This window comes from Chelonia mydas, chromosome 5, assembly GCF_015237465.2.
Source record: "Chelonia mydas isolate rCheMyd1 chromosome 5, rCheMyd1.pri.v2, whole genome shotgun sequence".
In the NCBI taxonomy this organism is placed as follows: domain Eukaryota; kingdom Metazoa; phylum Chordata; order Testudines; family Cheloniidae; genus Chelonia; species Chelonia mydas.
Window position 1 is genome coordinate 17,696,799 of NC_051245.2, and position 25,940 is coordinate 17,722,738.

At 38.8% G+C, this 25,940-nt stretch overlaps 1 protein-coding gene across 2 annotated transcripts in view; it reads left to right on the top strand.

Annotated features, from left to right (window-relative positions):
• The window catches only part of DCC (DCC netrin 1 receptor), a 928,337-nt gene that overhangs the window by 687,615 nt on the left and 214,782 nt on the right, over positions 1-25,940 (top strand). For both annotated transcript variants that reach the window (XM_037902678.2, XM_043547198.1), the window contains exon 12: positions 3,332-3,381. In XM_037902678.2, coding sequence (XP_037758606.1) covers positions 3,332-3,381 — 50 coding nt within the window. The remainder of the gene's footprint in view (positions 1-3,331; positions 3,382-25,940) is intronic.

Below are 25,940 nucleotides of genomic sequence, written 5' to 3' on the forward strand. Positions count from 1 at the left end.
GGGCCTGATTTGAAGTAGAGACTTGAACTGGAGTCTCCAACATCCCAAGTGAGTGGCTGTCAAGGTTCCTCCCCCACTCTGAACTCTAGGGTACAGATGTGGGGACCTGCATGAAAACCTCCTAAGCTTACTTTTACCAGCTTAGGTTAAAACTTCCCCAAGGTACAAATTAATTTTATCCTTTGTCCTTGGAATATCCACTGCCATCACCAAACTCTAACTGGGTTTACTGGGAAACGTAGTTTGGACACATCTTTCCCCCCAAAATCCTCTCAACCCTTGCACCCCACTTCCGGGAAAGGTTTGGTAAAAATCCTCACCAATTTGCATAGGTGAAAACAGACCCAAACCCTTGGATCTGAGAACAATGAAAAAGCATTCAGTTTTCTTACAAGAAGACTTTTAATAGAAATATGAGTAAATAGAAGTAAAGGAATCACCTCTGTAAAATCAGGATGGTAGATACCTTACAGGGTAATTAGATTCAAAACATAGAGAATCCCTCTAGGCAAAACCTTAAGTTACAAAAAAGACACACAGACAGAAATAGTCATTCTATTCAGCACAGTTCTTTTCCCAGCCATTTAAAGAAATCATAATCTAACACATACCTAGCTAGATTACTTATTAAAAGTTCTAAGACTCCATTCCTGTTCTATCCCCGGCAAAAGCAGCGTACTGACAGACACAGACCCTTTGTTTCTCTCCCTCCTCCCAGCTTTTGAAAGTATCTTGTCTCCTCATTGGTCATTTTGGTCAGGTGCCAGCGAGGTTACCTTTAGCTTCTTAACCCTTTACAGGTGAGAGGATTTTTCCTCTGGCCAGGAGGGATTTTAAAGGGGTTTACCCTTCCCTTTATATTTATGACAGTGGCCTAACCAGTAAGCTATTAGGTACTCTAGTTTAAGTGGGTGTCTCTGGTTTTCACAATTTTTTTGCAAGTTCTCAGTTTCATGAGCAAAGCTGTTTAGGGTAATACATGAAACTATCATTTATATTCCCTACTACGATCCTGTTCTACCAACACATTAAGAAGCCACCACACCCATCGGTAAATTGTTCCAATTCTTAATTACCATCACTGTAAAAAAAAAATGCCTTATTTCCAGTATGAATGGCTTCCAGCCATTGGAGCTTGTCCTTGTCTGCTAGATTAAAGATCTCTCTACTATCAGAAATCTTCTCCTTATTCTTATTGTGTTAGATCTCAATCAAGTGTCCTTTTAATTTTCTTTGTTTAAGCTAAATAGACTGAGCTTCTTTAGTCTCTCACTGTAAGGCAGGTTTTCCAGACCTCAAATCATTTTTGTAACTCTATTCTGACCTTTTTCAAATTCATCAACAGCATTTTTAAATTGTGGACAATGCAAATGGACATAGTATTCTAGTAATGGTTTCACTAATGCCACATACAGTAGTATTAACAGCTCCCTTCTCCTAATAAATATTTTACTTCTTATACATCCAAGGATCATATTTGGTCTGTTAGCCACAACATCACACTGTGAGCTCATGTTCAGATGATTATTCACTGTAGTCCCTAAGTTCTTTGTTTAGTCACTGTTTTTTTAAAAAAACAGTTTTCAGAAGATAAGGACTGTTATGAAGAATTGTTCTCCATATCTTCTGTAGGTAGGACAAGAAGTAATGGGCTTAATCTGCATCCGGGGAAATTTTGGTTAGATGTCAGAAACAACTTTCTAACTAAAAGTCAATGTTTATTTGGTCCAGTGCAGGGGATTGGACTTGATGACATCTCAAGGTCCCTTTCAGCTCTACATTTCTATGTTTCTATGAAAATACAGTCCCCCACATTCTATATGTGTGACCTACAGTCTTGGCTTCTAGATGTATGATGGTCATTTAGCTGTATCAATATGCATGTTCAAATTTAAGGGAGCCCATCTTACCATGTGATCCAGAACTCTCTTTGTATACTCGGGTCAGAGGGAATTCTGGGTCTAGATCTCTGCGTGACAGGAGGCAACAAAATGTGCAAAGGCACCACAAACCAAGAATTTATGTTTGAAGATATCATCTGTTAAGCTACTGGTTGAACATTGACTGTGTGCTAGGAGAAAATATATATGAAAACCTCCTCCCACAGCCAGATCTGTAGCACACATCTGCTTCACTTATACAGGCACCAAGGAGACAATTGTCAGTTCTGTAAACATTTAGCTAATAAGGACCTATTCTACCACCTTTATGGTGAAGCCCCAATACTATTCCATTGATATCAATGGCATCACTCAATGTGGGTGAGGATGGCAGAAATGAGTCCTCGATGAACAAAAGCTTTACTTTGGGGATGTTTAATAAAAATAGATTTATTGTTTGAAGGAAGTTCTAATTTTAACTAGATAGGAACTTGAATCAGTTATTTCTTCAAATTAAAGGCCTGCTCCTGTGGGGGTCTGATGATTCCGTTCTGAGGGAGCCAAGGGCATCAGCAGCTGGAAAGAGGGTGCTCAGCAGCTTGTAAGATGAGGTGCTAAATAAGCATTAGTTGCGTTTAACAATTAAAGTATGTTTACTAGTGTGGACATAATAAAATTAATAGTGAAATTAATAAACAGTGTCTCCCCAGTTACATATATTACTTAGAGCAAGATTTCAGAGTAACAGCCCTGTTAGTCTGTATTCGCAAAAAGAAAAGGAGTACTTGCGGCACCTTAGAGACTAACCAATTTATTTGAGCATAAGCTTTCGTGAGCTACAGCTCACTTCATCGGTGAAGTGAGCTGTAGCTCACAAAAGCTTATGCTCAAATAAATTGGTTAGTCTCTAAGGTGCCACAAGTACTCCTTTTCTTTTAGAGCAAGATGGTATATTTTAAAATAATTTTTTACTAATATCAGAAAAAGACTTCAAATTCTTTTATTTTCTGGTAGATCTTCAGAACTAGTACCAATTAGGAGAACATGCACGGATTTATCTTAATGCAGTGTGAATTCTGAAATGCATGTATTCTAATAGCCTGGTGCTCAGCAGAGCAATTACCTGAAAGATCTTGTTATAAACATCAACTGAAATAAACATGTAACTGAAATCAGCTACTTGGTATCACTGCATAAAATCTACTGACTAACTGTTTAAGGGGCTCACTAATAGGTCTACCAAAAATGAGAAGAAACAAATAGATGTATTTATTTTTTTGTCTCTCGAGGGGACCCCTGAAGTGCCACCTGAATTAACTACACATTTATGAACAGATTATAAAGTGTGTGGAAAAGCCACACTCAGTTCTTTCCAATAAGAGAGAGATTTGACATAGCCTTTTATGACTCTGCTGCTAATTACATATTTCTAATTTTTTCTCCCCTTTCAGTACCAAGTGCAATGCCTCAGAATGTCTCCTTGGAAGTGGTTAATTCAAGGGTAAGTCTGCCATATGTTCACCATTTCATTGTCAGAGTTCATGTATATATTTGGTAATCCTGTATATACACACCCTATTTACGTGTAGATTTTATGTTAGAGAAAATGTTCTAAATTCCACACAATGCTTTGTTTCATTCATCTCTTTATCCTTCCTTATTAGTTGAACTGACCGTTCCAAATCCCTGTTTCTCTTTTGTAACAGTCATTTTGGTGGGCATTATATTTCTTTCCTTTCCATAGGCCAAGGTGTCCACCTGAGTTGGTGTAATTAAGACAACAAACTTCTTACAGTAACAATCTAGATGAGAATGTGTATTCATTGCTAATGAATGAGACTTTGTAATCTTGTTGATTCTAACAAACAAAGAGAGGATTGCTCCTTCCAATGCTTTTAATGAGGCATCATTCTTGTGGCACTTGATTTTGCTATCTGGAGTTTGACACAGTGCTGACTCTACTGCATTCAAACGGGTTTCCCTATCACTAGTAAAGGAGTTCAGTTTTCTCTGGAAACCATGAAAAGTTCGGTTCTCCTGAAGAACGTGACTTAGTCTCTCTCCTCAACACATATAATGAAACTCCTTATTTACAAATACTTGCTGTATCACAAAACAAGTTTCACAACAATCCTGTGACTTAGATGTTGTTCACATTTTACAGTTGGGTGAACTGAGGCACAGAAAGGATAGGAGACATGCCCAATAAATTTGTAGCAAAGTGGGGAATAAATCCTAGACTGCTTTACAATCGAGTCTTCAGCCTGCTTAAGAATGTGCTTCATTGTTAGCACTTTGTAAGTTCTAAGTATTATTGTTATTACACTGTAAATCTCAAAGGTTTTAACAAAGTAGGGTAATTATTAATATTTTACAGACAAGGAAACTGTTAAGTGACTTGCAAAGGGCCATTCAACAGAACTCCCTGATTCCCTGTCTTGCTCTGTTCATTCTGTCTCAACAAACAAAAACACATAGTTGACTCTCATTTTTAAAAAAAAATTGAAAATGTAAATAGCTATTTATTATTGTCCCCTTAGCTTTTCAATACACCATTAATTTTTTCTGTGATGTACATCTGTTTATGGTTTGCCAGTAGAATGTGTGGATGCAAAGAGGGCATACATATTTAGCACCTGTCCTCACAAATCTGGGCTAGATTTTTGCCAGTGGGAAACAGACAGTGTAGCTCTGACTTCATTAGAGCTGTACCAATTTGTACCAGCTGAAAATGTGGACCACAGAGTGTAATTGTGTGTGTACAAGGGCTACCAGAATTCATAAGTACCCATTTTTCACATAAGAAATGAATGCTTTGAGGTCAATTCTGTTCTCCTTGAAGTCAGTGGAAAAACTTGTGTTGACTTCATTGGTGTAGCAATGCCTTTGTGCACAATTACCCCGTTGCACATACACATGTACACTTTCTGGGCACAAATAGTTCCGTGCACAAGATAGTGGTTCTTGAAAATTAGTAAATTGAAAAAATATGTTCCAATTCAGTCATAAGCAACCAATTTTAGCCAAGCTAGTTTATCTGAATGATTGCTTCTGTGATAGAAACGGCTAAACTGCTGAAAGCAGTGTAAATGTTTTTGGACAAATGTGCTAGAAATTGCTTCTGAAATAAAAATAATTTAAAAAATCATTGTGTTTGATGAGGCATATAGGACCCATACTGGAAAGGAGGAGGTTAATGAGGACCTGTGGAGCCAACTAGCCCTGCTCTGCTACACCTGCAGCAGATATCAGGTGTGGAGATAGAAGTTAAAATGAGAAGAGCAAGTTGAATTGGGGGCTGCACAGGAAGGAGGGCAGAGCTCTACTTCTCTCTCTCGGAGAGAAGCTTGGTTACAGCCAGGAGACTGAGACAGCTTGCTGGTAGTACAAGCCTCCTGGTGGATGGAATGACCAGGCCCTGCGAGACTGACCAAAGGACTGGTTGTTTGAAGACAGAACCTAAATATGGTAGGGTCTTGCCAAAGACTCTTTGGATGACCCTATTTTGGTTTCTTGGTTTGTCTTTTATTTGTGAATATTAATACTCTGGAAGGGGTGGGACTGAAAAATGCATTAGCCAGAGGGTCTATACACCACTGCATTGGACATCACGAAAGGTGGCATCTGACCCCGAGGCATGGTGAGTAGTGCCTGGTGGGCCATGAGTGGGAGTACTGTGAGCCCTGTCACAGTGTGAAATACCAATATCTGGTTGTAAATGTAAGTAAGCATTCTATTCTAAATAGATTCTTGTACTACCCTCATTACCATAGTATCTGAGTACTTTCCACTAGTGCAGTCAGTGATGGGTCTAACATCTGTCATGTGAAGTTCATTTCTTTCTCATACCCCCCACGGGGAAATTTTGTGTATAGTCTAGTGCTTTGGCGGTTGTTTTCTTCTCTTAAATAAATATTAGAGCTGTCAAGCAATTAAAAAAATAATCATGATTAATCATGTGATTAAACAATAATAGAATATCATTTAAATGTTTTTGGATGTTTTCTACATTTTCAAATATATTGATTTCAATTACAATACAGAATACAAAGTGTAAAGTACCCACTTTATATTTATTTTTGATTACAAGTATTTGCACTGTAAAAAAAAACAAAAGAAATTGTATCTTTCAATTCACCTAATACAAGTACTGTAGTGTAATCTCTTTATCATGAAAGTTGAACTTACAAATGTAGAATTATGTAAAAAAACCCCTGCATTCAAAAATAAAACAATGTAAAATTTTAGAGCCTGCAAGTCCACTCAGTCCTACTTCTTGTTCAGCCAATCACTCAGACAAACAAGTTTGTTTACATTTGCAGGCGATAATGCTGTCCGCTTCTTCTTTACAATGTCACATGAGAGTGAAAACAGGCATTCTCATCACACTCTTATAGCCGGCGTCGCAAGATATTCATGTGGCAGATGCACTAAGATTCATATGTCCCTTCATGCTTCAACCACCATTCTAGGGAACATGCTTCCATGCTGATGACGGGTTCTGCTTGCTAACAATCCAAAGCAGTGCGGACCGACGCATATTCTTTTTCATTATCTGAGTCAGATCCCACCAGAAGAAGGTTGATTTTCTTTCTTGGTGGTTTGGGTTCTGTAGTTTCCGCATTGGAGTGTTGCTCTTTCCAGAATTCTGAAAGCATGCTCCCTACCTTGTCCCTCTCAGATTTTGGAAGGCACTTCAGATTCTTAAACCTTGGATCAAGTGCTGTAGTCATCTTTAGAAATCTCACATTGGTACCTTCTTTGTGTGTTGTCAAATCTACAGTGAAACTGTTCTTAAAATGAACAACATGTGCTGGGTCATCATCCGAGACTGCTATAACGTAAAATATATGGCAGAATCCACGTAAAATAGAGCAGGGGACATACAATTTTCCCCCAAGGAGTTCAGTCACAAATTTAATTAATGCATACGTTTTTTAATTAGCATCATCAGCATGGAAGCATGTACCCTGGAATGGTGGCTGAAGCACAAAGGGGCATACAAAGGTTTAGCATATCTGACATGTAAATACCTACAAAAGTGCCATGCAAATGCCTGTTTTCACTCTCTGGTGACGTTGTAAATAAGAAGAGGGCAGCGTTATCTCCTGTAAATGTAAACAAACTTGTTTGTCTTAGTGATTGGCTAAACAAGAAGTAGGACTAAGTGGACTTGTAGGCTCTGAAGTTTTACATTGTTTTGTTTTTGAGTGCAGTTATGTAACAAAAAAAATCTACATTTGTAAGTTGCACTTTCATAACAAAGAGATTGCACTACATTACTTGTATGAGGTGAATTGAAGAATACTATTTCTTTTATCATTTTTACAGTGCAAACATTTATAATAAAACTAATATACACTTTGATTTCAATTACAACACAATATATATGAAAATGGAGAAAAAAATCCAAAATATTTAATAAATGTAAATTGGTATTCTATTGTTTAACAGTGTGATTTAAACTGCAATTAATCACAATTAGTTTTTTTAATCATGAATAATTTTTTGAATTAATAGCGTGAGTTAACTGCGATTAATCGACAGTCCTAATAAATATGTAGTATCTGCTCCTATATGATTGTATTAGAAAAGGCAGGTCAAAGAAGTGTGTCTTGCACTTTGAGCAGAGGGGCGTGATGTTTGTGATGGTTCTCAGCTCCTGTTGGAGTTTGCTCCACAATCTGGAAACAGCCTGAACAGATGAGTTTTGTCCTAGTGGTATGAAATTCCACTGTACATGAGGTTCCAGAGCTGGTCAAAAATTTGCCAGCAGAACAGTTTCCCATCAAAAAAATACTGATCAGATAAAATTGAAACATTTAATGAGAACATTGATTTTTGTCTATTTTTTTCAGGAAATTATCAAAATGTTTCATTTTAATAAAATCTAAATGTTTTGCTTTGGTAAGGTTGATTTGGATTTTATTGTTTCAACTTTTATATTATATGAAAATAACACAGATGTCAAAATAATAAAGTGGAAATGGAACTTTTCCATCTTATTGAATCCAAATGTTTGGATAAGGTCAAAATGAAATACTGGAATATTTGGAATAGTTTGTTCCATGAAAAAAATTGACATTTCGCCTTTACTAAGTGGTTGGAGATGATACCCATTTTGAAATCATGGAATTTCCTTCAGGACAGAAATTCAGAATTTCAACCATCTCCTAATGGGCGTTCTTTAATCTTATCCTTTCAACGTGGATATGAGATGTTAGCACATATTAGACTGACTTACATTAATTTCCTGAGGGTTAAATTGATCTTCACACAAGAATTAATACCAGCTGATGCCAGCCACTTATTAGCTCATAAAAACAATCACTGTACATGCTCCTATAGAAATCGCAATAAGAAGCCATGCTAGTTACGAAGACAAAACAGACCCACAGGCAGTGAATAAAATCACTGATCAATTTTACAAAACCCAGCTCTTGCTCAGATATTTTAAGGTTGTCAACTGAGAAGTTGTAACTGAGCAACAGAATTAATCCAATGTAGAAAAAATATGGTGGAGGCAAGGGGAGAAAGGTATCTGTAAAACATCTTAAGTAGTGATTTTTTTCATTCAGGATTCAGCCAACAGCACTGTCAGTGCAGCTGAGGTGAACAATTGAAAGGTAATCCCAAATCATAAATGATCACCAAAGGAAACAATCACTTAGAAGACAGAGAGGCAAACGTGCCCTTTGGAAAAACTCTCACCAGGAAATTATGTTCAACATACACGGCTTGCAGTGTTTCTATGTCCTGTGTATGACAATTTCCATCTTGCTAATTTTATGAATATATTTGTTGACATCTTTTCCTTCATAATGGCACAAATGTCAATTAATCCAAGAGATCACTAAAGGCTTGTCTACATGGCCAGTTACTGTGCACCAGTTTGCCATGCAGTAGCTTGCTGTGTAGGCAAGCCTTTAGGGTTTGTCTACACTTCACTCAGAGGTGTGATTGCAGCATATGTAGACATACCTGAGCTAGCTTTGATCTAGCTAGCTCAATTAAAAATAGCAGTGAAGTTCCAGCACTGGTTGGTCACATGAATTCATACCCAGGATCCCTGGTGCGCTTGTAAAGCCTGTGCTGCTACCCCTCGTTGCCGTCACTTCGCTTACGTTGATGTTATTCGAGCTAGTTAGATCAAAGCTAGCTCAGATTTATGTGTGCTGCAGTCATGCCTCTGATTGCAGTGTAGTCATACCTTTTGTTGATGCTGGTTAATACTGTCTCTTCCATTTGATATTTTATATGTTTGGTATTAATTCTGTTAGCATTATATTATATAAATAGCAATGTACTATTTTATTATGCTGTGTGTTTGGGAGGTTCTTTTTCCCTGTTTTATTGGAGCAACATAAATTTTTTTTTGGTAACTCATTGCAATAGGAAGTCCATTTAGACCCTCAAGTTGACACTTCAGAGCATTAAAAGAAATGTGCATACATACTTTGTCAATTTCAGCAGCCATCAGACATAATGGAAAAGTGTCCATGTGTGAAATCTGTATTTACAGGTGGTCTAATGGAACATGCCCTTCAGACATTTCCTTTTGCACCACTGACACTTAAGCAACAAGTTAATTCAAAAGCTCATTAATAAGGATGAACTTACTGTTTTGGAAACACTTCTGCAATCTCATGTTAATTATGAACTTAAATTTCAGTCATGCTGATCTCCATTTTCCATCTCTTGTTCTCTTGAATGCAAATTTGTATTTTAAAAAAAGTGCTACTCTCCACTTTTTAAACCCTCCTACATATAGTACCCACGGGCAATGCTGTATAGAAATATCTCATTCCAAACCTTTGTGTGTATCTTTGACTTATTCTCAAGACACATGTCACAGAGCAGCTGGTAATCTTTGGTGACCTTATGTAGAGATCATTCAGTGATAAGACATTTAAAACGAAAACAGGAAAATATGCTGTAGGAAATAATGCTACACAGAAATGGGGAGGACTAAGTCCATTTTAAAGTTATTTTTGTTTGTTCCTATAGTAATGATATTTATGTTTCTATTGCTAAAGGATATAGCCTTTTATCTCTAGGTTTTCTATAATCAGAAGGTGCTACTCTAGTTCTGATTCACAAAGCATTTAAGCATAAAGCTTCAATGGGATGTTAAAATACATATTTAAATGCTCTGTTAAATGGGGATGGATTAATGCACATGCTTAAGTGCTTTGCTGAATCATGGCCCACAGGACTGCTGTGCTGTAGCCCATGCAAAACAAATTTATCCCAGTTCTTTTCACGGTGGCCAAGTTTCGATATCACAGAACCAAATGACCGGTAACATGCACACTTTTTGGCAATCTGAAGAGACTGAAGGCAAAGGATTGAATGATGGATATGGAATCTGAACTGCCCTCCCACTATGTCAAGATTGATGCACATTGCCAGGGAAGTGTGGGAAATATTCTGTGGATAGTCCCTGAAGTGTTCTTCTGTTAATAGGGAATTTCTGCTTCCTAGAGCTATCAATATGGCACCATTGACGAGCAATCCATTCAAAAAGAGTGATTCCAAGAGTGTGCATCTCAACTTCTGAGTACTTATTGGTCCCAAAGTGAATTTCTGAAACATTTCATGTTTGTCCATCATTAAAGCCCGCAACCTTTAGAAAGTACATTGGTAGACTTGTATATCTACACAGGAGCACTGTTTGAAAAAGCTAGAATAGATTTCTAAATGTGGGTTGTTTTTTGAAGAACAATCTTAATACAGTAAAAAGAAAAGTAAATTCACTAAATCTAGAGAAACAAAGTTAATCAAGCAGAAGAACTGGTTTCATGGACTGTGTTTAAAATGCATTTGTTTATAGCTAAGAAATATGATTCTTGTGGCATTTGTTGCCAAGACATAATTTAACTCCCAATTTCACATTGAACTTTACAATTATTTTCCAGTCTTGTGAAAGTCTGCATGAGTTTTGTAATGTTTTTCTTTTATCGCTTCGGTTTTGCAACGATCTAAAATATAACACTACGCTCTGTCAGCTTTTGTCCTGATCATTCTTTCTTTTCTTCTAACCTGACAGTAGTCACTGAGAATTAGTTCAGTTAAACACTTCCATTTCACAAATTGATTAAATTAAAAAAAAACGGAGCTGAACTTTATTCCAGCACAGTTCCCAAATTGTATTTAAATATTGCACAGGGCAACTATGCTTCATAATGCAACCTTGTCTAATAAAATAACCTGCTTCAACACACCCCATACCTGTTTAAACTTCATGCTGACTTTAATAAGATTTCTGGCTTCATAATATTTTTCCTCAGTGGTAGGAGATATAAACATTTAATTACATCGAAGATTTTTGGAGTATTATTATTATTAACATTTATATTGTGGTTGTGCCTTGAGGCCTCAGTCAGATCAGGGTTCCATTTTGCTAGATACTGAATAGTAAAAAACAGTCCCTGCCCCTAAATAGCTTTCAATCTAAAATACAAGATATTACAGGCGGATGAGATAAGCAAGTGGCTGAGGGTTATTGGAAGACAGAGTAACAAAAATCATAGAATGTCTTATCGGAGGCTAGATGAGCTGTGTGTGGCAATTCATAGCCAATCAGTAGCCGTAATCACAGCTGCCTGTATTTCTTTTAAGTGGCCAAAAGTCTATCTTATCATGAAATTTTATTTCATAACTTCTTCTTCTGTGTGTGTATTTCCTTCAGTTTAACTTCTACATGGGCTCAAATTCAGCTCTCAGAGCTGTGCGTGGCAGCTCTTTCATTAGTCAGTGGGAGGTAGCATGCATCCTAGAACAGTGTTTGACCATAAAGTTATATACAGCTCTGTGCTTTTTCATATTTACTGACAAAATTGGAAATCTTGGAGAAGAAAACAAAACCTGTGGCATTCATAGTGTGATGTCAGTAGGATGAGCCACCTACACAAATGTGCCATGTGCCAAGAAAGTTAATTTAAAAGCAAGTTACTTGGTATAATACTGTGCTTAGTTATTCTTGTGGGAGAGGATATGTGTGAAATTCTTTACATAACTCTAGCTCTGGGTAAAAATTATAAGAAATTCTTCTTTTGGAGAGCGAAAGAGACCTGTCTTGGATCTAAACACTTCAGAATTCCAGTCTGATTTCTTTGACAGACCAGCTGCTATTTTAGCTGAGAGGCAATAGCCATTAAGTTGATATTTGTCCTATTTTGTTTTTAAAATGGAAAGTACTTTAGTCTGAACAGAGCCCTTCTATGTGAAGAGAAATACTTCAGTCTGTTTTTGGTTTGTTTGTTTTGATTTTTGTTATAATGGAGGCTTTTTTAATACAATACGGTCTTTGAATTTTTCTCTGATGCACAGAAACTTTGATGCCTGTTAGTATATTGGCAGTTTTAAAGCCACTAAAGTGTGCAGTAGTTGTATTATATTTCAATATCTACATTATCTGTGTGGTACTTCAAAAGACCTGTATGAGAGGAGCATCAAGGATTTGTACAGCAAACATAGAGGCATGTTTCCTATTCTTCTCTTTCAAATCCCTCCTTAAATATCTCCTTTGCTGTGATGCCTACAAAAAAATTAACAATAAGCTGGTGTGCTGAGACCACTGCCTATTATGCTCACCAGTATTGTCTCATTTTTCCCTTTTACTCCCCCATCAGTCTGTCTGTAGCCACCTGTTGTCTCTTGCTTTTTACTTAGATTGTAAGCTCTTTGGGGCAGGGATTATCTTTTTGTTCTCTGGTTGAACAGCACCTAGCACAAGGGGGATCCTGGCCTATAACTGGGTTTCCTAGTCTCTACAATATTTCTGTTAATAATTATCATCCACAAGTTGTTCCACTGAAGTGACTGGGACTGCTTGTGAAGTAAGGCACTGCACAATATAGTTAAGGGTCTTAGAACCGGGAATGTAATAATTCCTCCGAATCAAAGATGAGATAAAGGGTAACAGGCCTGATTCTTCTCTTATTCCAATATAAATCAGAAGAAACTCAATGTTATGCCAGTTTTATACTGATGTAACTGAGAGCAGAATCAGACCCAGCCATGCTTAGGGTGTAATATTTACAACAGTAAGACCCACAAATGATCCATCAAAGACTTATTATCACAAAGGCATAGTGTGACTTCACTGGGGCTACTTATGATAATAAGTACTCTGTCAAGTACTGTTTGCAGAATCTTACCCCAAATAAAATTCACACAGTTAATAAAGTGTGAAAAGATATAAGTTGTTTAACTGTATATGAAAAGTTCAGAAGAATGTTCTTCAATGTGATCATCCTCATCAATTTAAGTTAAGACAAGCATAAGATTCTTGTTGCAGCCGTGCTGAAGGAGACAATGGCTGGCATAAACAGATGATGATAATGGAATATCCTTTTGAATGTTTTATTTGCAAAAGTGTTGAATATTCTCTTTTACTTTACAGTAGTAATAATTATAACACTTAGCACTCAATGAGTCCCACTCTCCCCTGCTTTGTGCCTGGTGCGGTCATTTGACAAAGGGCAAAATTTAAGTGAAATGCTACCAAATCTGAAATATCTACATAAACTGGTGATAGCATCTTACAGTCACTTTGTCCTTAGTTTGCAAAGATTTAAATGGTTACATAAGGGGCAAAATAGTGGAGAATCAGGTCCACTGCCTTTAGCAAATTACTTTACTTTCACCACCAGCCATATATTTGTGGCTTGATGATTTGCCTCCAACTCATACGACTCTGAGCGCTGGTCGACACTGCAAAATTTTCATGTGTTTGAATACAATTATCAAGAATCAAGTTGGTTAATATGATTTTGAGCATGAGTTTGTAGTCAGGGTAGACCTGAGCAAATCACATTCAGCACTGTGTCAGCTAATCATGATTAAACCTGAGGACATAAGGGTTCCATGATGGTTGTCTGGCGCAATGTTGAGCCTGACTTTGATCAGCCTAGGGAAGGTCAAATTGTAGTCAGCATCATGTCTGCTAACTTGATTCTTAACCATGTTCAATCAGAATAACATTTCGTCATGAAAAAGAGCCCTTAGGGTGATGGGCACTATAAAAAAAAACCCAAAAAACAACACCCTACAATACAGATAGTTCAGAAATATCAGAATGGGTTTTTAAACGTTTTCTTTAAAAAAAAAATCACATGCAAGTTTGTTGCTTCTCTTTCCCTTCCCATTCCTTTGTCTAATTTAAAATCCAATTCTACAACTTATATTCATCCTGAGTGCTACTTACTCATGTAGGTAGCTCCTTTGTAAAGCACCGGGCACCTCTGTTTTGTATAAATAATAACAAATTTTAATTTAAGTCTTGCAACGCTGCTCAGAGCTTGGTGAGTGGTATTGGTATCCCCATTTTACAGAGGGGCTAGAAGACTTGCCCATGGTCACAATGAGTGCCAAACCTGGAAATAGGACCCATTTGGGTTGTTATGCACAGTAAGTTCGTGTTGCTGCTGCTTCACCAATGATGCCAGCATTGATGCACTATTAGCCTGCTTCATTTACAAATGTCTCTGTGCCTATTTCCACGCCACCCACTTTGTGTGGAATTCTAGTCCTCCAAGCCAGTGCCCTCCCTTTGTTCATATCATTCCCATGCAACTGTGGCTGCCACCATTTTTAAACACTGTAACTCTAAAATGCTATTGCACTTTTTCTGTTTCTGGTTTTGCTCCTGGAATTAATTTCTGCTACTTAAACGGACGCAGACATCAGAAGCCATGCCGTGGGATACAGTGTGACATACATGAGACACACAGGAGCCAGATTTGCCAGTGGAAAAATATTTTTTTCATTGCTTGGCATCTGGGTCTGGCGACTGCTCTGTACTGAAGGGAATTTATATACTGTAGCAGAGTAAAGGGATGAACAGGTCTATCACAACACATTTAGTTCAACTGTTTAAAATTACTTTCCTATGAAATCTGCATTGAAATATCATGTAAATCCATCCCAAACCATTCTTACAATATTGACATATTAGGCCACACAGCCTGTTTTAACGCCACTGAGTGGGTGAAATTACTAGGATGAATTTGTCCTTTACGTTAAAGCACCAAGGAATTGCTTATGGTGGCTCAGCATTCCACTGGTTACCATGATTGGGGGTGGAGGGTCATGTCCTTGCCCTGAATCTGCATATATCATATTTGCTCCTCCCCTCTGGCCACTTCCATGCATTCTGCTACCTGATGTTGGACCAGAAGTAGCATGTGCATCTCCACCACTAGCTGTCTGCAAGGCCAGCTGAACCCAAGCAATGAGGCAGGTATACTATTCTATACTATTCTTTTATATTCTATTTTGGTTCTTACACTGAACTCATCACTGTAGTGTCTGAACACCTCCCAGTAGAGCAGTGGTCCCCAAAGTGTGGGGTGTGCCCCCTTATGGGGGTGCAAAGTAACATCTGGGGAGGACATGGTGGGCCCAGCCCAGCCCCGGGCGGGGAGAGAGCGCCACCCAGCCCAGCTCTGCTCCCAGTTCTGCTCTGGAACCAGTCCCAGCTGCCTGCACACTAAAAGTCCAGTTACCCAGAGTAACTGGCCTCTGCCACCAGGGGGTGGGAAGAGCAGAAGCAGAAGCAGCTGCTGCTGGAGCCTCAAGGAGCACTCAGGGACAACTCCAGTGAGAGGGGTACCGGTGGCTCTCCTGTCCTGCCCCAAGCACGGCTCACCCTCCACTGTCCTGCCTCACTCCCCCCACATTCTGTCCTGACTCCTGGGGGAGAGGGGCGTGGTACAGATCGGGTAAAGGGGGGCATGATTGAAAAAGTTTGGGGACCACTGCAGTAGAGTATTAAGCAATTATGATAATTCCTTGCACTTACACTGCACACTTATTTCATCTGAGGATCACAAAGCACTGACCATCTATTAAGGCCTGAACCTGCCAGATGCTGACTGCCTTTCACATACATTGACTTGAGAGGGAGTGGAGGGTCTTAGGATCAGGAACTAATTAGAATTCAGTCACATCACATTTGTCAGGTAGCTACCCTAAGCAGCAGTTATCCCCATTTTGCAGATGGTCAAGTCGAGGTCTGGTGGGACAGCTGTGTTGGTTAGGAATATAAAAAAAAATCACACTCCTAACCACGTAGCTATGCCAGCGAAAGTACCAGTGTAAATATAATAATGCTGGAAGGGGGAGAGGTCCCTTTGCCAGTATAGCTTATTTTGTAACTGGTATATATTTTGCCTATATGAGCTGTGTCTCCAGTAGGAAGGCTTGTCTAAGGCACTCAAGTCAGTGGAAGCTTGTGGGAGCTCATTACTGTTGCAAATCAAGTCACCAATTTCAGTGATTAGCTTTAGTCACCCCAGTTGAAAATGTTGTCCTGTGCTTCTACAATGCAGCATTTTTATATCAAAGGATGTAGGAATGTTCGGGTGGGTAGTTAGGCTGGAACTTAGCACAGAGGTTGCTGTGGTGTGTGCCTGACTCATTCAATTAACTGTTGTTTCTAAAACACTAACAAGCTGGGAAGAGCTACATAAATGCAAAGTAATATTCTTAATAGAAACAAGTTCTAAAGGTGAGCTGCTTTTTTTAAAACTGAGACTGGAGGAAAGATAAAATGTTTACTCCAGTCTTGCAAAATGAAGAACTATCAGAGAGTAAAAATAAAATAAAATTAAATGGGAACTAGTTTTTGAAAACATTCAAAATATTCAGGAGATTTTTGACCCATGACGACATGAATAAACTTTAATGAGATCCAGGGGCAAATATAAAATGTATTATAAATTAGTCAAGTGAATATTTAAAAACACAAAAAAGTGAAAACAATGATTGTCACCACTATTTAGAGAGGCGACCCCTAGGATATGGGTTTAACCTTTAAATATATTGCTTATGAAGAGGACTGCATCGCAGGAGCTCTTTAACCTTTAAACCTATTACTTATGGGGAAGAACAGCAATGAACATTGAGCTTAACCTTTAAAAAGGAGAAATTTGCTGATAGTCTGTAAGTCAACATATCTTTTGTTTCTCACTTTACACTTTACACCATTTGTGGGTCATTCTCTTGGTAAATATTCTTTGCACTTATGCCACTGAAAAAGTTTCAGTAGCAGAGTGGCATTATTATACCGTGTTTCAAATATTTTGTTCTAAATCTGTTCATGAGTTTTCTAGCTATTTATATGGGTTTAATTTCTTTAGCTTTAGGTTTAGCTTTTTAAGTGTATTTTCTAAATCTATTTAGTTAGTATCTCACTGTCACCCATGCACACATGTCCTCCAAGGTTATGGTGCAATTTAACTAAAAAGCCAAGTCATTTAATTATATAACGCATCGAATGAAGACTGAAGCATTTTTAACAAGAACATTTAATATATTAAGCTTAGAAATATAATTTCTCTTGTCCAAATTCTAACTGTTTTGCCAATGGCCTGGTGCCAAAAAGGGAGTTTGGAAAAATACATGTTACATCTGTCATGTATCATATCTGGAAGGCACATCAGATAATGGCTTCCTCTAACTATAACTGAGTGCTGTATCATTAGGCAACTCAGCATCAACATTCAAAAAGTATTGAATTAATGTTTTGACAACTGCCAGTGTCCCCCAAGGACTTTGAATTGTTAGGTATGTGGTTCAGTGTCTAATATTATTTTGGTAATTCCTTGCCCATAGGCTTCTGAATATCCTTCAAATGGGCAGGTTCAATTCAAGTTGTTTATAAGGAGAGTACACTATATCCGTATATTGCATTTATAGATCCAGCTAAGAATGATGATATCAAGAAAGCATTCTACCATCTAAAAGAATTATCAATACCTAAGAATCTCATTAACTGAAGACAGATGATGATGATTATACCGACCCTTGGAAATGGACCTTGAGCTGATAGTTGTAAAATAGCCAGTGAAATTTCTTCTCGGATATCTTGAATCATAGAGGTTTTATGCTGAAGGCATCTGTTACACCTGTGCAGGCTTTGGAAAAGGTAGTTTGTAAATAAGTTATCAGACACATTGCCAAAATCTCTCTATTTTAAGTCACTCATCTAACCTAACACCTAAGTTTGATGGTTCAGACGATCTCCTTTAAACATAAGAAATACAGAGTGATTGTTTCAGTCCAAGTGGATGTACTTATTTGCTTGAGCTACATGTTATAATATTCTGGGATTTTGGAATTCATTATAGCGATGAAATGTTAGGAGCTATGCTTTAGGTTTGGATGGTAGTAATACAATGCATCAAACCCCAGGATCTCAAAGCATTGTTACAAAGCTGAGTATTACTATTGTCCCCTTTTTACATAGGGGTAAACTGAGGCACAGAGGTTGAATGGTTCCCCTGAGATTACACAATGACCAAGAGGCAGAGTGGGGCAGAAACAACCCTGCGGTATTGACTCCAACCTCCTTTCACTCACCACCAGACTACACTGCCTTCTAGCTGAGGCAAACACTTGTATGCCTGCGATAGTTCAACTTCTTGTGTTTGCAAAACTTGCCTGCAGACCTTCCCAAAAGGTGTTTTTTGTGAGCATTCCATTACTTTCGGTTTTCATTCAGAGCAGAAGTTAGTTCAGAGGCACAGAAAGGAAAATGAATATTAAAACAGAGTCAGCGAAATATGTCAGAACTTTCAAAAACGTTTGATTCAGATTTGGTTCTAGAAATGGACAAACATTTGGAAATGGGGTGGTAGCTTTATTTTGTCTAATTTCCTCTTTTGTCCTCTCCTTTGCTGAGAATCATGGTGTACTGCACAGCAGTCAACAGTCTGTGGCAAACTGGGAATTACAAGAGATTATATGTTCTCCAATTTTTCTGTCTTGTATAGAGGTGCAACTTGGGGGATAAAGGATAAAAAGTCTGAAGGATAAAAAGTGATATTTCATTTAGATAATAAACCTGTACTCAAGACTGAGAATAAACAACCCCCTTAATCAAAATCAGTCTCATAGCAGGGTCAAGATATTTATGCCATGGAAAATAGTCATAGAATACTTTTCAGTGCCAGTTATGTACCACCAAAGAATAATCATGTAGCTGATGCATTGTCTAATTTCCAGTTCCAAAGGTTCCACGTGCTGGCAACAGAAATGGGCGCAAAGCTCACAGCTATTCCTAAATCATTGCAGACAGAACTATTAGAATCTTAGAGGATTCTGTTCTCAAGTTATCTGTGAACTGAGTCCTCTTGGGACCATTAGCAATATCTGGCAGCAAATCAGCCTCTTGTTGATTTTCTTGGATGTAAGGAACCTGATTCTCCACTGCCTTGAACCTAATGTCGTCCGTAAGAAATGTGCAAAGTCAGTGCAGAATGCTGCCGTTGATGTAAATAAATGGAAAGGTCTTAGAAGGTAGTATTTTAAACAGGGATAAATAACTTTTAGTAAAAGTATTTTACACTTTGCACAGGTGTAAATGACTCTACAAGATGCAGGGCTGTGGAGAATTAGGACCAAGACTTCTACAAAGAAGCAGTGCTTCTAAGAAGAATGCTCACTCCTTCTTGACCTAGTTATGTCCTGCAGTTGCCCCTCTGCTCAAGCTTGAGATCCTTCTTCTTACCTATTTTTGTTTTCAAGGGAGCTGGCTCCCTCGGACTCCTAACTCTTGGTATCTGGTGGACTCCTCTGTTGCATCCTCTAAACCTTGATGGAGACACTGTATGTCTACTTCTCCCTTATCTGGTCACCTTCCCAGTAAAGCGCATTCGTAGAATGTGATTACTCCATTCCATATAGTGCAGCAGGAACTGGGAAACTCAACTGCATAAGCTTAGGAGAAAAGTTGTCCCATAAATCTTAGTGTTAGAGCTAATGAACCCTTGGAAGACCATTAGCAACTGCGTGCTAGGAAAGGTGAGGCTTTCCCTGCTGTATTAAATTCACATGTTCTGTGGCTCAGCACAGAGAGGGATGAGTTTCACTGAACAACAAGTTGCATATTTCTCTTGGACAGTGGAATCTTGATACAACAATCTGAGGTCCCCAGCAACTCGGATCTCAGAGAAGCCCCCACTGTTGTAAGGTCACCACCAGGCTCTCCAAAGCTAAAAGCATGAGCCTCTAGAGTTTGATCTAAAGAGCCAAGTCCCTTAGCTGTCAGCTTTAACAGGCTAATATCCTCTGTTGGCTAGGCATGGGTGCACGGGGCATGTAACACACCATGAACAGTGGGTTCTTACACTCCATTATTCCCTTTTTCTTCATTCTTTGCAAAGGGGGAAAATGCATTTGATCTGCCATGTTTTCCTTGGGCAAGTCAGTGGTGACTTTCTGCTAAGTCTGAAATTCACACAGTAACTGAAACTCTCAAATCTTGACCAGGGGCCTTCCCCATTTTGCAGTAGTGTATAAAACTGGCAAGTTCCATTATTCAGCCAGCTATTGCTTGGAAGACAATGGGTCTGGGAAGGGAAAAACAGAATAAAATAAGATTACAAGGGAGGTAAACCACTGAAGCATTGGCAGAGGGAAAGCTGCTCTGCTGCCATTCAGCAGTTCCCACAGTTTATTGTTTTAATTATCACCTTCTTAAAAATTGCTGTGAAGTGAATGAATGGGACCATTGAGCTCATGTACCACCAGGGGTCACCATGTCACAGTTTGGGAACCCCTTGGGCATTAAATCAGGTATATGCTTTTTATAAATTATTTGCTATATTTTTGTATCTTCCTTCATGAAATACATTAATTATGCTATGATTCTATTTACTAAGCAGGCTTTTCAAGGTTGTGCTTATTTATTTTGGTCATTTAATGGCACTGAAGACTCTCCAGACATACATCAGAGTATGTTTTTTCCTTTTTAGTCTTTGAAGTCTAACCTCTCAAAGCCTGCTTTGCATTCCCAGGCATTTAAGTACATTGTGGACAACATAGCCATCTCTTTTAATGGATTTGGTCATCTGACTCTTCAAGCTTACTCTAAAGATTCTGTCTAAGCATTGTGTTATATTTTTCACTAAATTTTGCTGACCATTGTGTCACCCCTTTGCTACATTCATGAACAGGTGCTATACTCAGTGTCACTCTTACTCATTTGGAAGGACTTGCATGTTGCTACTCTACCTCTGAAGTCTGTAGAGTATCTATGCAGTGCTATAGGTCCTTAGTTTTTTGAATATACTCCAGCAGCACTCAAGGAATTTACAACTACCTTCTTATCTCTTGTCTGTCAATGTATCTTTATTCATTAACTTTTAACTGCTGTGGAAATTATTCATTATGACATTATTCAGCTGGCCTTTATAGTCACTATCTCACCTCCCCAAGTATTTCCAGTTCTATTATGGTTACATATGAACCATGAAAAGATTAGGGATTGATCTAAAAATGTACTGAAGTATTTAGACTCCAACTGATTTCAATGGGCTATGGATCGAGCCCCTTAAGAGGCTCTGCATGAGACAGGATACAAGCAAGCAAGCTGCTTAGACCTCTGAAGTCAAAGGGTGCCTTACTGTTAATTTCAATAGGCTTTAGATCAGGCCGTACGTGCTGATCTATATTTTAGAGGATTTTACCCCATGAACCACATTGGGGCCTGATACTCCTCAGTGTTACTCTATTGTTATTCTGGAATTTGGTACAGTCACATTGGTTAAAAAATGGTGTAGTGCTATGGAGGATGAGGCACTTCTGGTTTAGGCATAGGTTGAATTCCGAGCTTCCTAATATCCTGATGTAACTCCTGCAGAAGTGCAAGTAAGCTGGTCCGGTCCGGTCCGGTGTACCGGACTGGCTTCCCCGGCGGTGATTTAAAGGGCCAGGGCTCCAGCTGCTGCGGGGAGCCCTGGGCCCTTTAAAGCACCGCCGGAGCCCTGCCACCACCACCCCGAGCGGCGGCAGGGCTCTGGCGGTGTTTTAAGGGGCCCAGGGCTCGGACTGCTGCCGGGAGCCCTGGGCCCTTTAAAGCGCCGCCCAAGCCCTGCTGCCGGAGCCCCGGGGTAGCGGCGGCAGGGCTCCTGTGGTAAGGGGCCTGGAGCCCCGGGCCCTTTAATTTGCCCCTGATCCCCGGGGCTCCCAGCCACCTCTGCAGCTGGTAGTTCCAGGGTGATTTAAAGGCCCTGGGGCTCCCAGCCACAATCGGAGCCCCGGGGCCTTTAAATCTTGATTTAAAGGCCCAGCCTCTTCCAGTTGAGGCCACACCTCTTCTGGTTGAGGCCACGCCCCTGCTCAGGACTCTGGCGTACTGGTAAGTCCTTTAAATTACTCCTGTTAAAGGCAATGGAAATATTCCCACTAATTTACATGGGTGCTGGATTGGGTCCTCTGAGACAAGACTTTGCTTGAAAGCTCTACTGGAAATTAGGTGAAAGAGTTACACGGACACTGAAGTGGAATCAGTTGCCCCTCAAAAGTGGCTGCGGCTAAGGAAAACTTTAAATGAGCTGGAGTCTTTGAAATGGGAAATCATGATGGAGATGATGGCTCTGTTAAGAAAATATCATTGCTCAAATACAAACTATTTCAAGAATAAAAAATAAAATGTATGGCCTGAAAAAAACATTGCCTGATCTCATTGCTATTATAAAATGTGGCAAAGGATCAAATTGGAATTGACAAGGAAAATTTTCTCATTGACAAGAAGATAAAGAGTTCAACTGATTCAAAGTCAGCCAGCTCTTTGATTGGTATGATTACAACCAGAGATCAAATTGAAGCATAGTACATATTTATGGAGTCCTTGGTGGCTATTAACATGCTTCAATAGATATTGATCTTAATTGGAGATTTGTTCACTACTTATAAAATTCTCTCCCAACCTCTTCTTCCCCATTCCCTCCCCCCGCAAAAAAGAATGGTTTGTATTGCAGCAGTCCCCAGACAGCCCAATAAGGATCAGGGCACTGCTGTACTTGATGCTGAATAAACATGTGCAGTGACGTTGTTTGAACACACTAAAAATATGCATAGGATCGCCTAAGACTGCTTGTTATGCAGAGAACAACTGTGACATTTATTTGTTGTTTTTTGTAAACATCATGGTTGAAAAACCCTACCTTTAGATTTCAGGGAAGAGTGAGCTAACTATTGCATGCTCTAATATATTTTTCTTCCAAATTCTTTCTGCTGAACTATATAAGAAACTACAAGGATTTTGTTTTGTTTAAGTCTAATCTCAGGTACGGTTGTAATACAGTGTGACCTGCAATATTTAGCAAGCCTGATGAGTTCTTGGAAAAAGACATGTCTTCAAACAGCCTGAAGAAATCTTTGAATTTACAAAAGCTAAAAGCCTCCTCTCTAGAAATAAATTAGAGAGACTATGTTCAGCATGAAAATAAAAATCTTCATGCATAAAAATCAGATAAGAAAAATATAACATATCATCCATCCATTTCCATTCTCCATGGCATTACAATATTTAGAATTCTTCAAACTTTTCATTTTGCAGCTGAAAAATGTAAATGGGTTTATTGTTCTTATGTTTCTTTGCCCTGAGCCATGGTTTTAGTTTTATTATAGAACCTTTTTAAAAGCCAGTTGTTTAGTAGTGGGGAAAAGAGGCGGATTGCTCAGACACCCTGCCAGTAGCTTCCTCACACATCCTGCCAGCGTGCCTGAGTCCTGATGTGTAGTGACCACCTCTAGGACCTACAGAATAGTTTAGTCTCCATGCCCATCCCATTCTCGAGCTCTCAGACTACCAGAAAGGTGTTAATTGTGGCAGTATTTTTGTGTGTGTGATGTGGATACCTGTCCATTGGGTACAGATTGAAACAGCCAACTCACTTCATCTGGGCAACTGATCAGCTGTTAGATAGTAGTTACATTTAGGGTGACCAGACGTCCCGATAAAATTGGGACTGTCTCGATTTTTAGTTCTTTGTCCCACGTCCCGACTGATGCACGGTCAGGACGCCATTTGTCCCGATATTGCAGCTTTGGCTGCTCCAGCGGTTTTTTGTTGTTGTTGTTTTTTGCTTCGGCAACTCAGGCGCTAAACTGGATTTGAGTGGTGGGATAGAAGACAAACTCTGTATCTCATTACCAACCCAGTGAGCCCTCCAGTCATCCAACTTACTAATCATTTTGGTCACTGCATTTAATCCTTCCCAATACAGTATGAGCCAAATGCTGTTCTCTATCAGTCTTCAGTGGGTTGCCCAACTGATGGACCCCTGGGGGTGAAATTTACCTGTACTACAAAGTCATATATAACACTTATGTGCCACCTTGGAATGTCATGGGGAGGTTATAGGCTGTGGGGCACTCCCGATGGTCTGCAAGCTAGTCTTGCCTAAGCCAGCACTGTTAGAGGGAGCAGGACAGTTGAAGGCCGCATATGGTCCCGACATTCATGTGTATTACAGAGGGACTGTGGCTGCTAGTTTAGCCCATAGGCTGAAGTAGCAGTCATGGAGGACTGCACTGCACTGCAGCCCCCAGGCTTAGGCCCCACATAGGGGGTGGATTTCCAGATACTCAAATACTACAGTGATGGATGTAACTTAAGAATCTAAACAGGGAGATTTGATTTTCCCGAGGGCATTCACACTTCTTGTGTTTAGAGCTGATTACTAAGGCTTTATATACAGGAAGTGGTTTTCACCCAGTATATTTTATCACTATTTTATCTCCTGTTCTGTTAAGAAAAGATGTGTGTTTATACTCCTAACGCTCCATCGGTATCGCCCCACAGCCTATAACCTCCCCATGACACTCCAGTGTGGAGCATAAGTGTTATATATGACTTTCCCTCTGAAACAGTTCCAGTATGCTTTTATTTTTCCTGTTGTTGACTTTAAAAATATAGTTAATATTAAAACTCTTATTTTTGGTGAAAAACTAGTAAATTGGGTTTTTGTAAAAATGTTTATTTTGTCTCTGTCAAAACTGTTTGGATTCTACAATTCTGTGAGTTACAGTAAATTTTCTTTTTTTACTTTAACTGATATTGATCCTTTTGTGCTTATGCCTATTGAGGATAACAAATAGGATATATTCATAACTAAATCAGCAATAAGATTCTAAACACAATTCCTCCTTAATTTGACCTGTTGCATAAACCAATTTATACATCTCCTCAAAATATTGACTCTTGAGAGATTAGTATAATAGCAATCTTAATAAGCATAATGTTGTAAAAGCAATGCAGTTGACCACTTTTCTTTCAACAATTTCTCCTCCCACACCACAAGTAAATGCCCTAACCATTGGGCTGTTGGCTGTTCTGGAATGGGTCTGTCTCCTGTGTTGTTTTTTAATGAAAAAAATCAGACTTTTTTTTTCCAATGTCAAATTAAAACAAATATTGAAAACTTTCAAATCTTTTCACAAAACAGAATTCTTGTTTTTCCAGCCAGTCTTAAATATTATTTAACAATGGTCCTGTTCTGCTTAATTCAGTAATGTTAAGTGGTTTGGAGATCACTGTGAAAATGTTTGAACCTACCCTCAGATATACATTTACAATACTGTAGTTACCACTGGCTGAGGGACTCAATGCTTATCTGCCTTTATCAATCAATATTGCTCCTGAATGCCAGTTTTAAAAATCTAGTAAAGATATTGGCCATCAGTTTCGATAATATCCCTCCAGTATTGCTCAGTAAAACTGGACAGGAGCACTAAATGTGGGAAATGTTAATGACAAAACAATCAATCTGAAAAAAAAAAGAAAACCTAAGTAAAATTTTCAAAAACATCCAGATGACTTTGGCATCCAAATATCCAAGTTATTTTTGAAAATAATGGGATTTAGGCACCTAAATCCCTGATGTTCAGTTATATATAAAAATTGGACCTAGACTTCTTAATCATTTAGTTGCTTTTGAAAAAGTTACAACTGTTTCTCTCTATGCAGAATCAGCTCCCTGTTGTCCTATTGCTTCATCCTGTGTGTTAATTAGAGGTAGGCGACAAAAGTAAGAACATTTCTTTGCATATTCATTTCAAGCTGAATCTACTCTGGCTTTGTTTCTTTTCTGTGAGCCTTTGAGGACAGCATATATCAGTGTCTGTGGAAACCAAATTTAAAACTTGCACATCCAAGTCTTTGCAACAGGAGTGTTTGTGTGCTCACACATTCAGGCAACAGGAACAATACCATGTGACACATAGGACCAGTCACAGCAAATCTACACAGTTCAGATAAGCAGT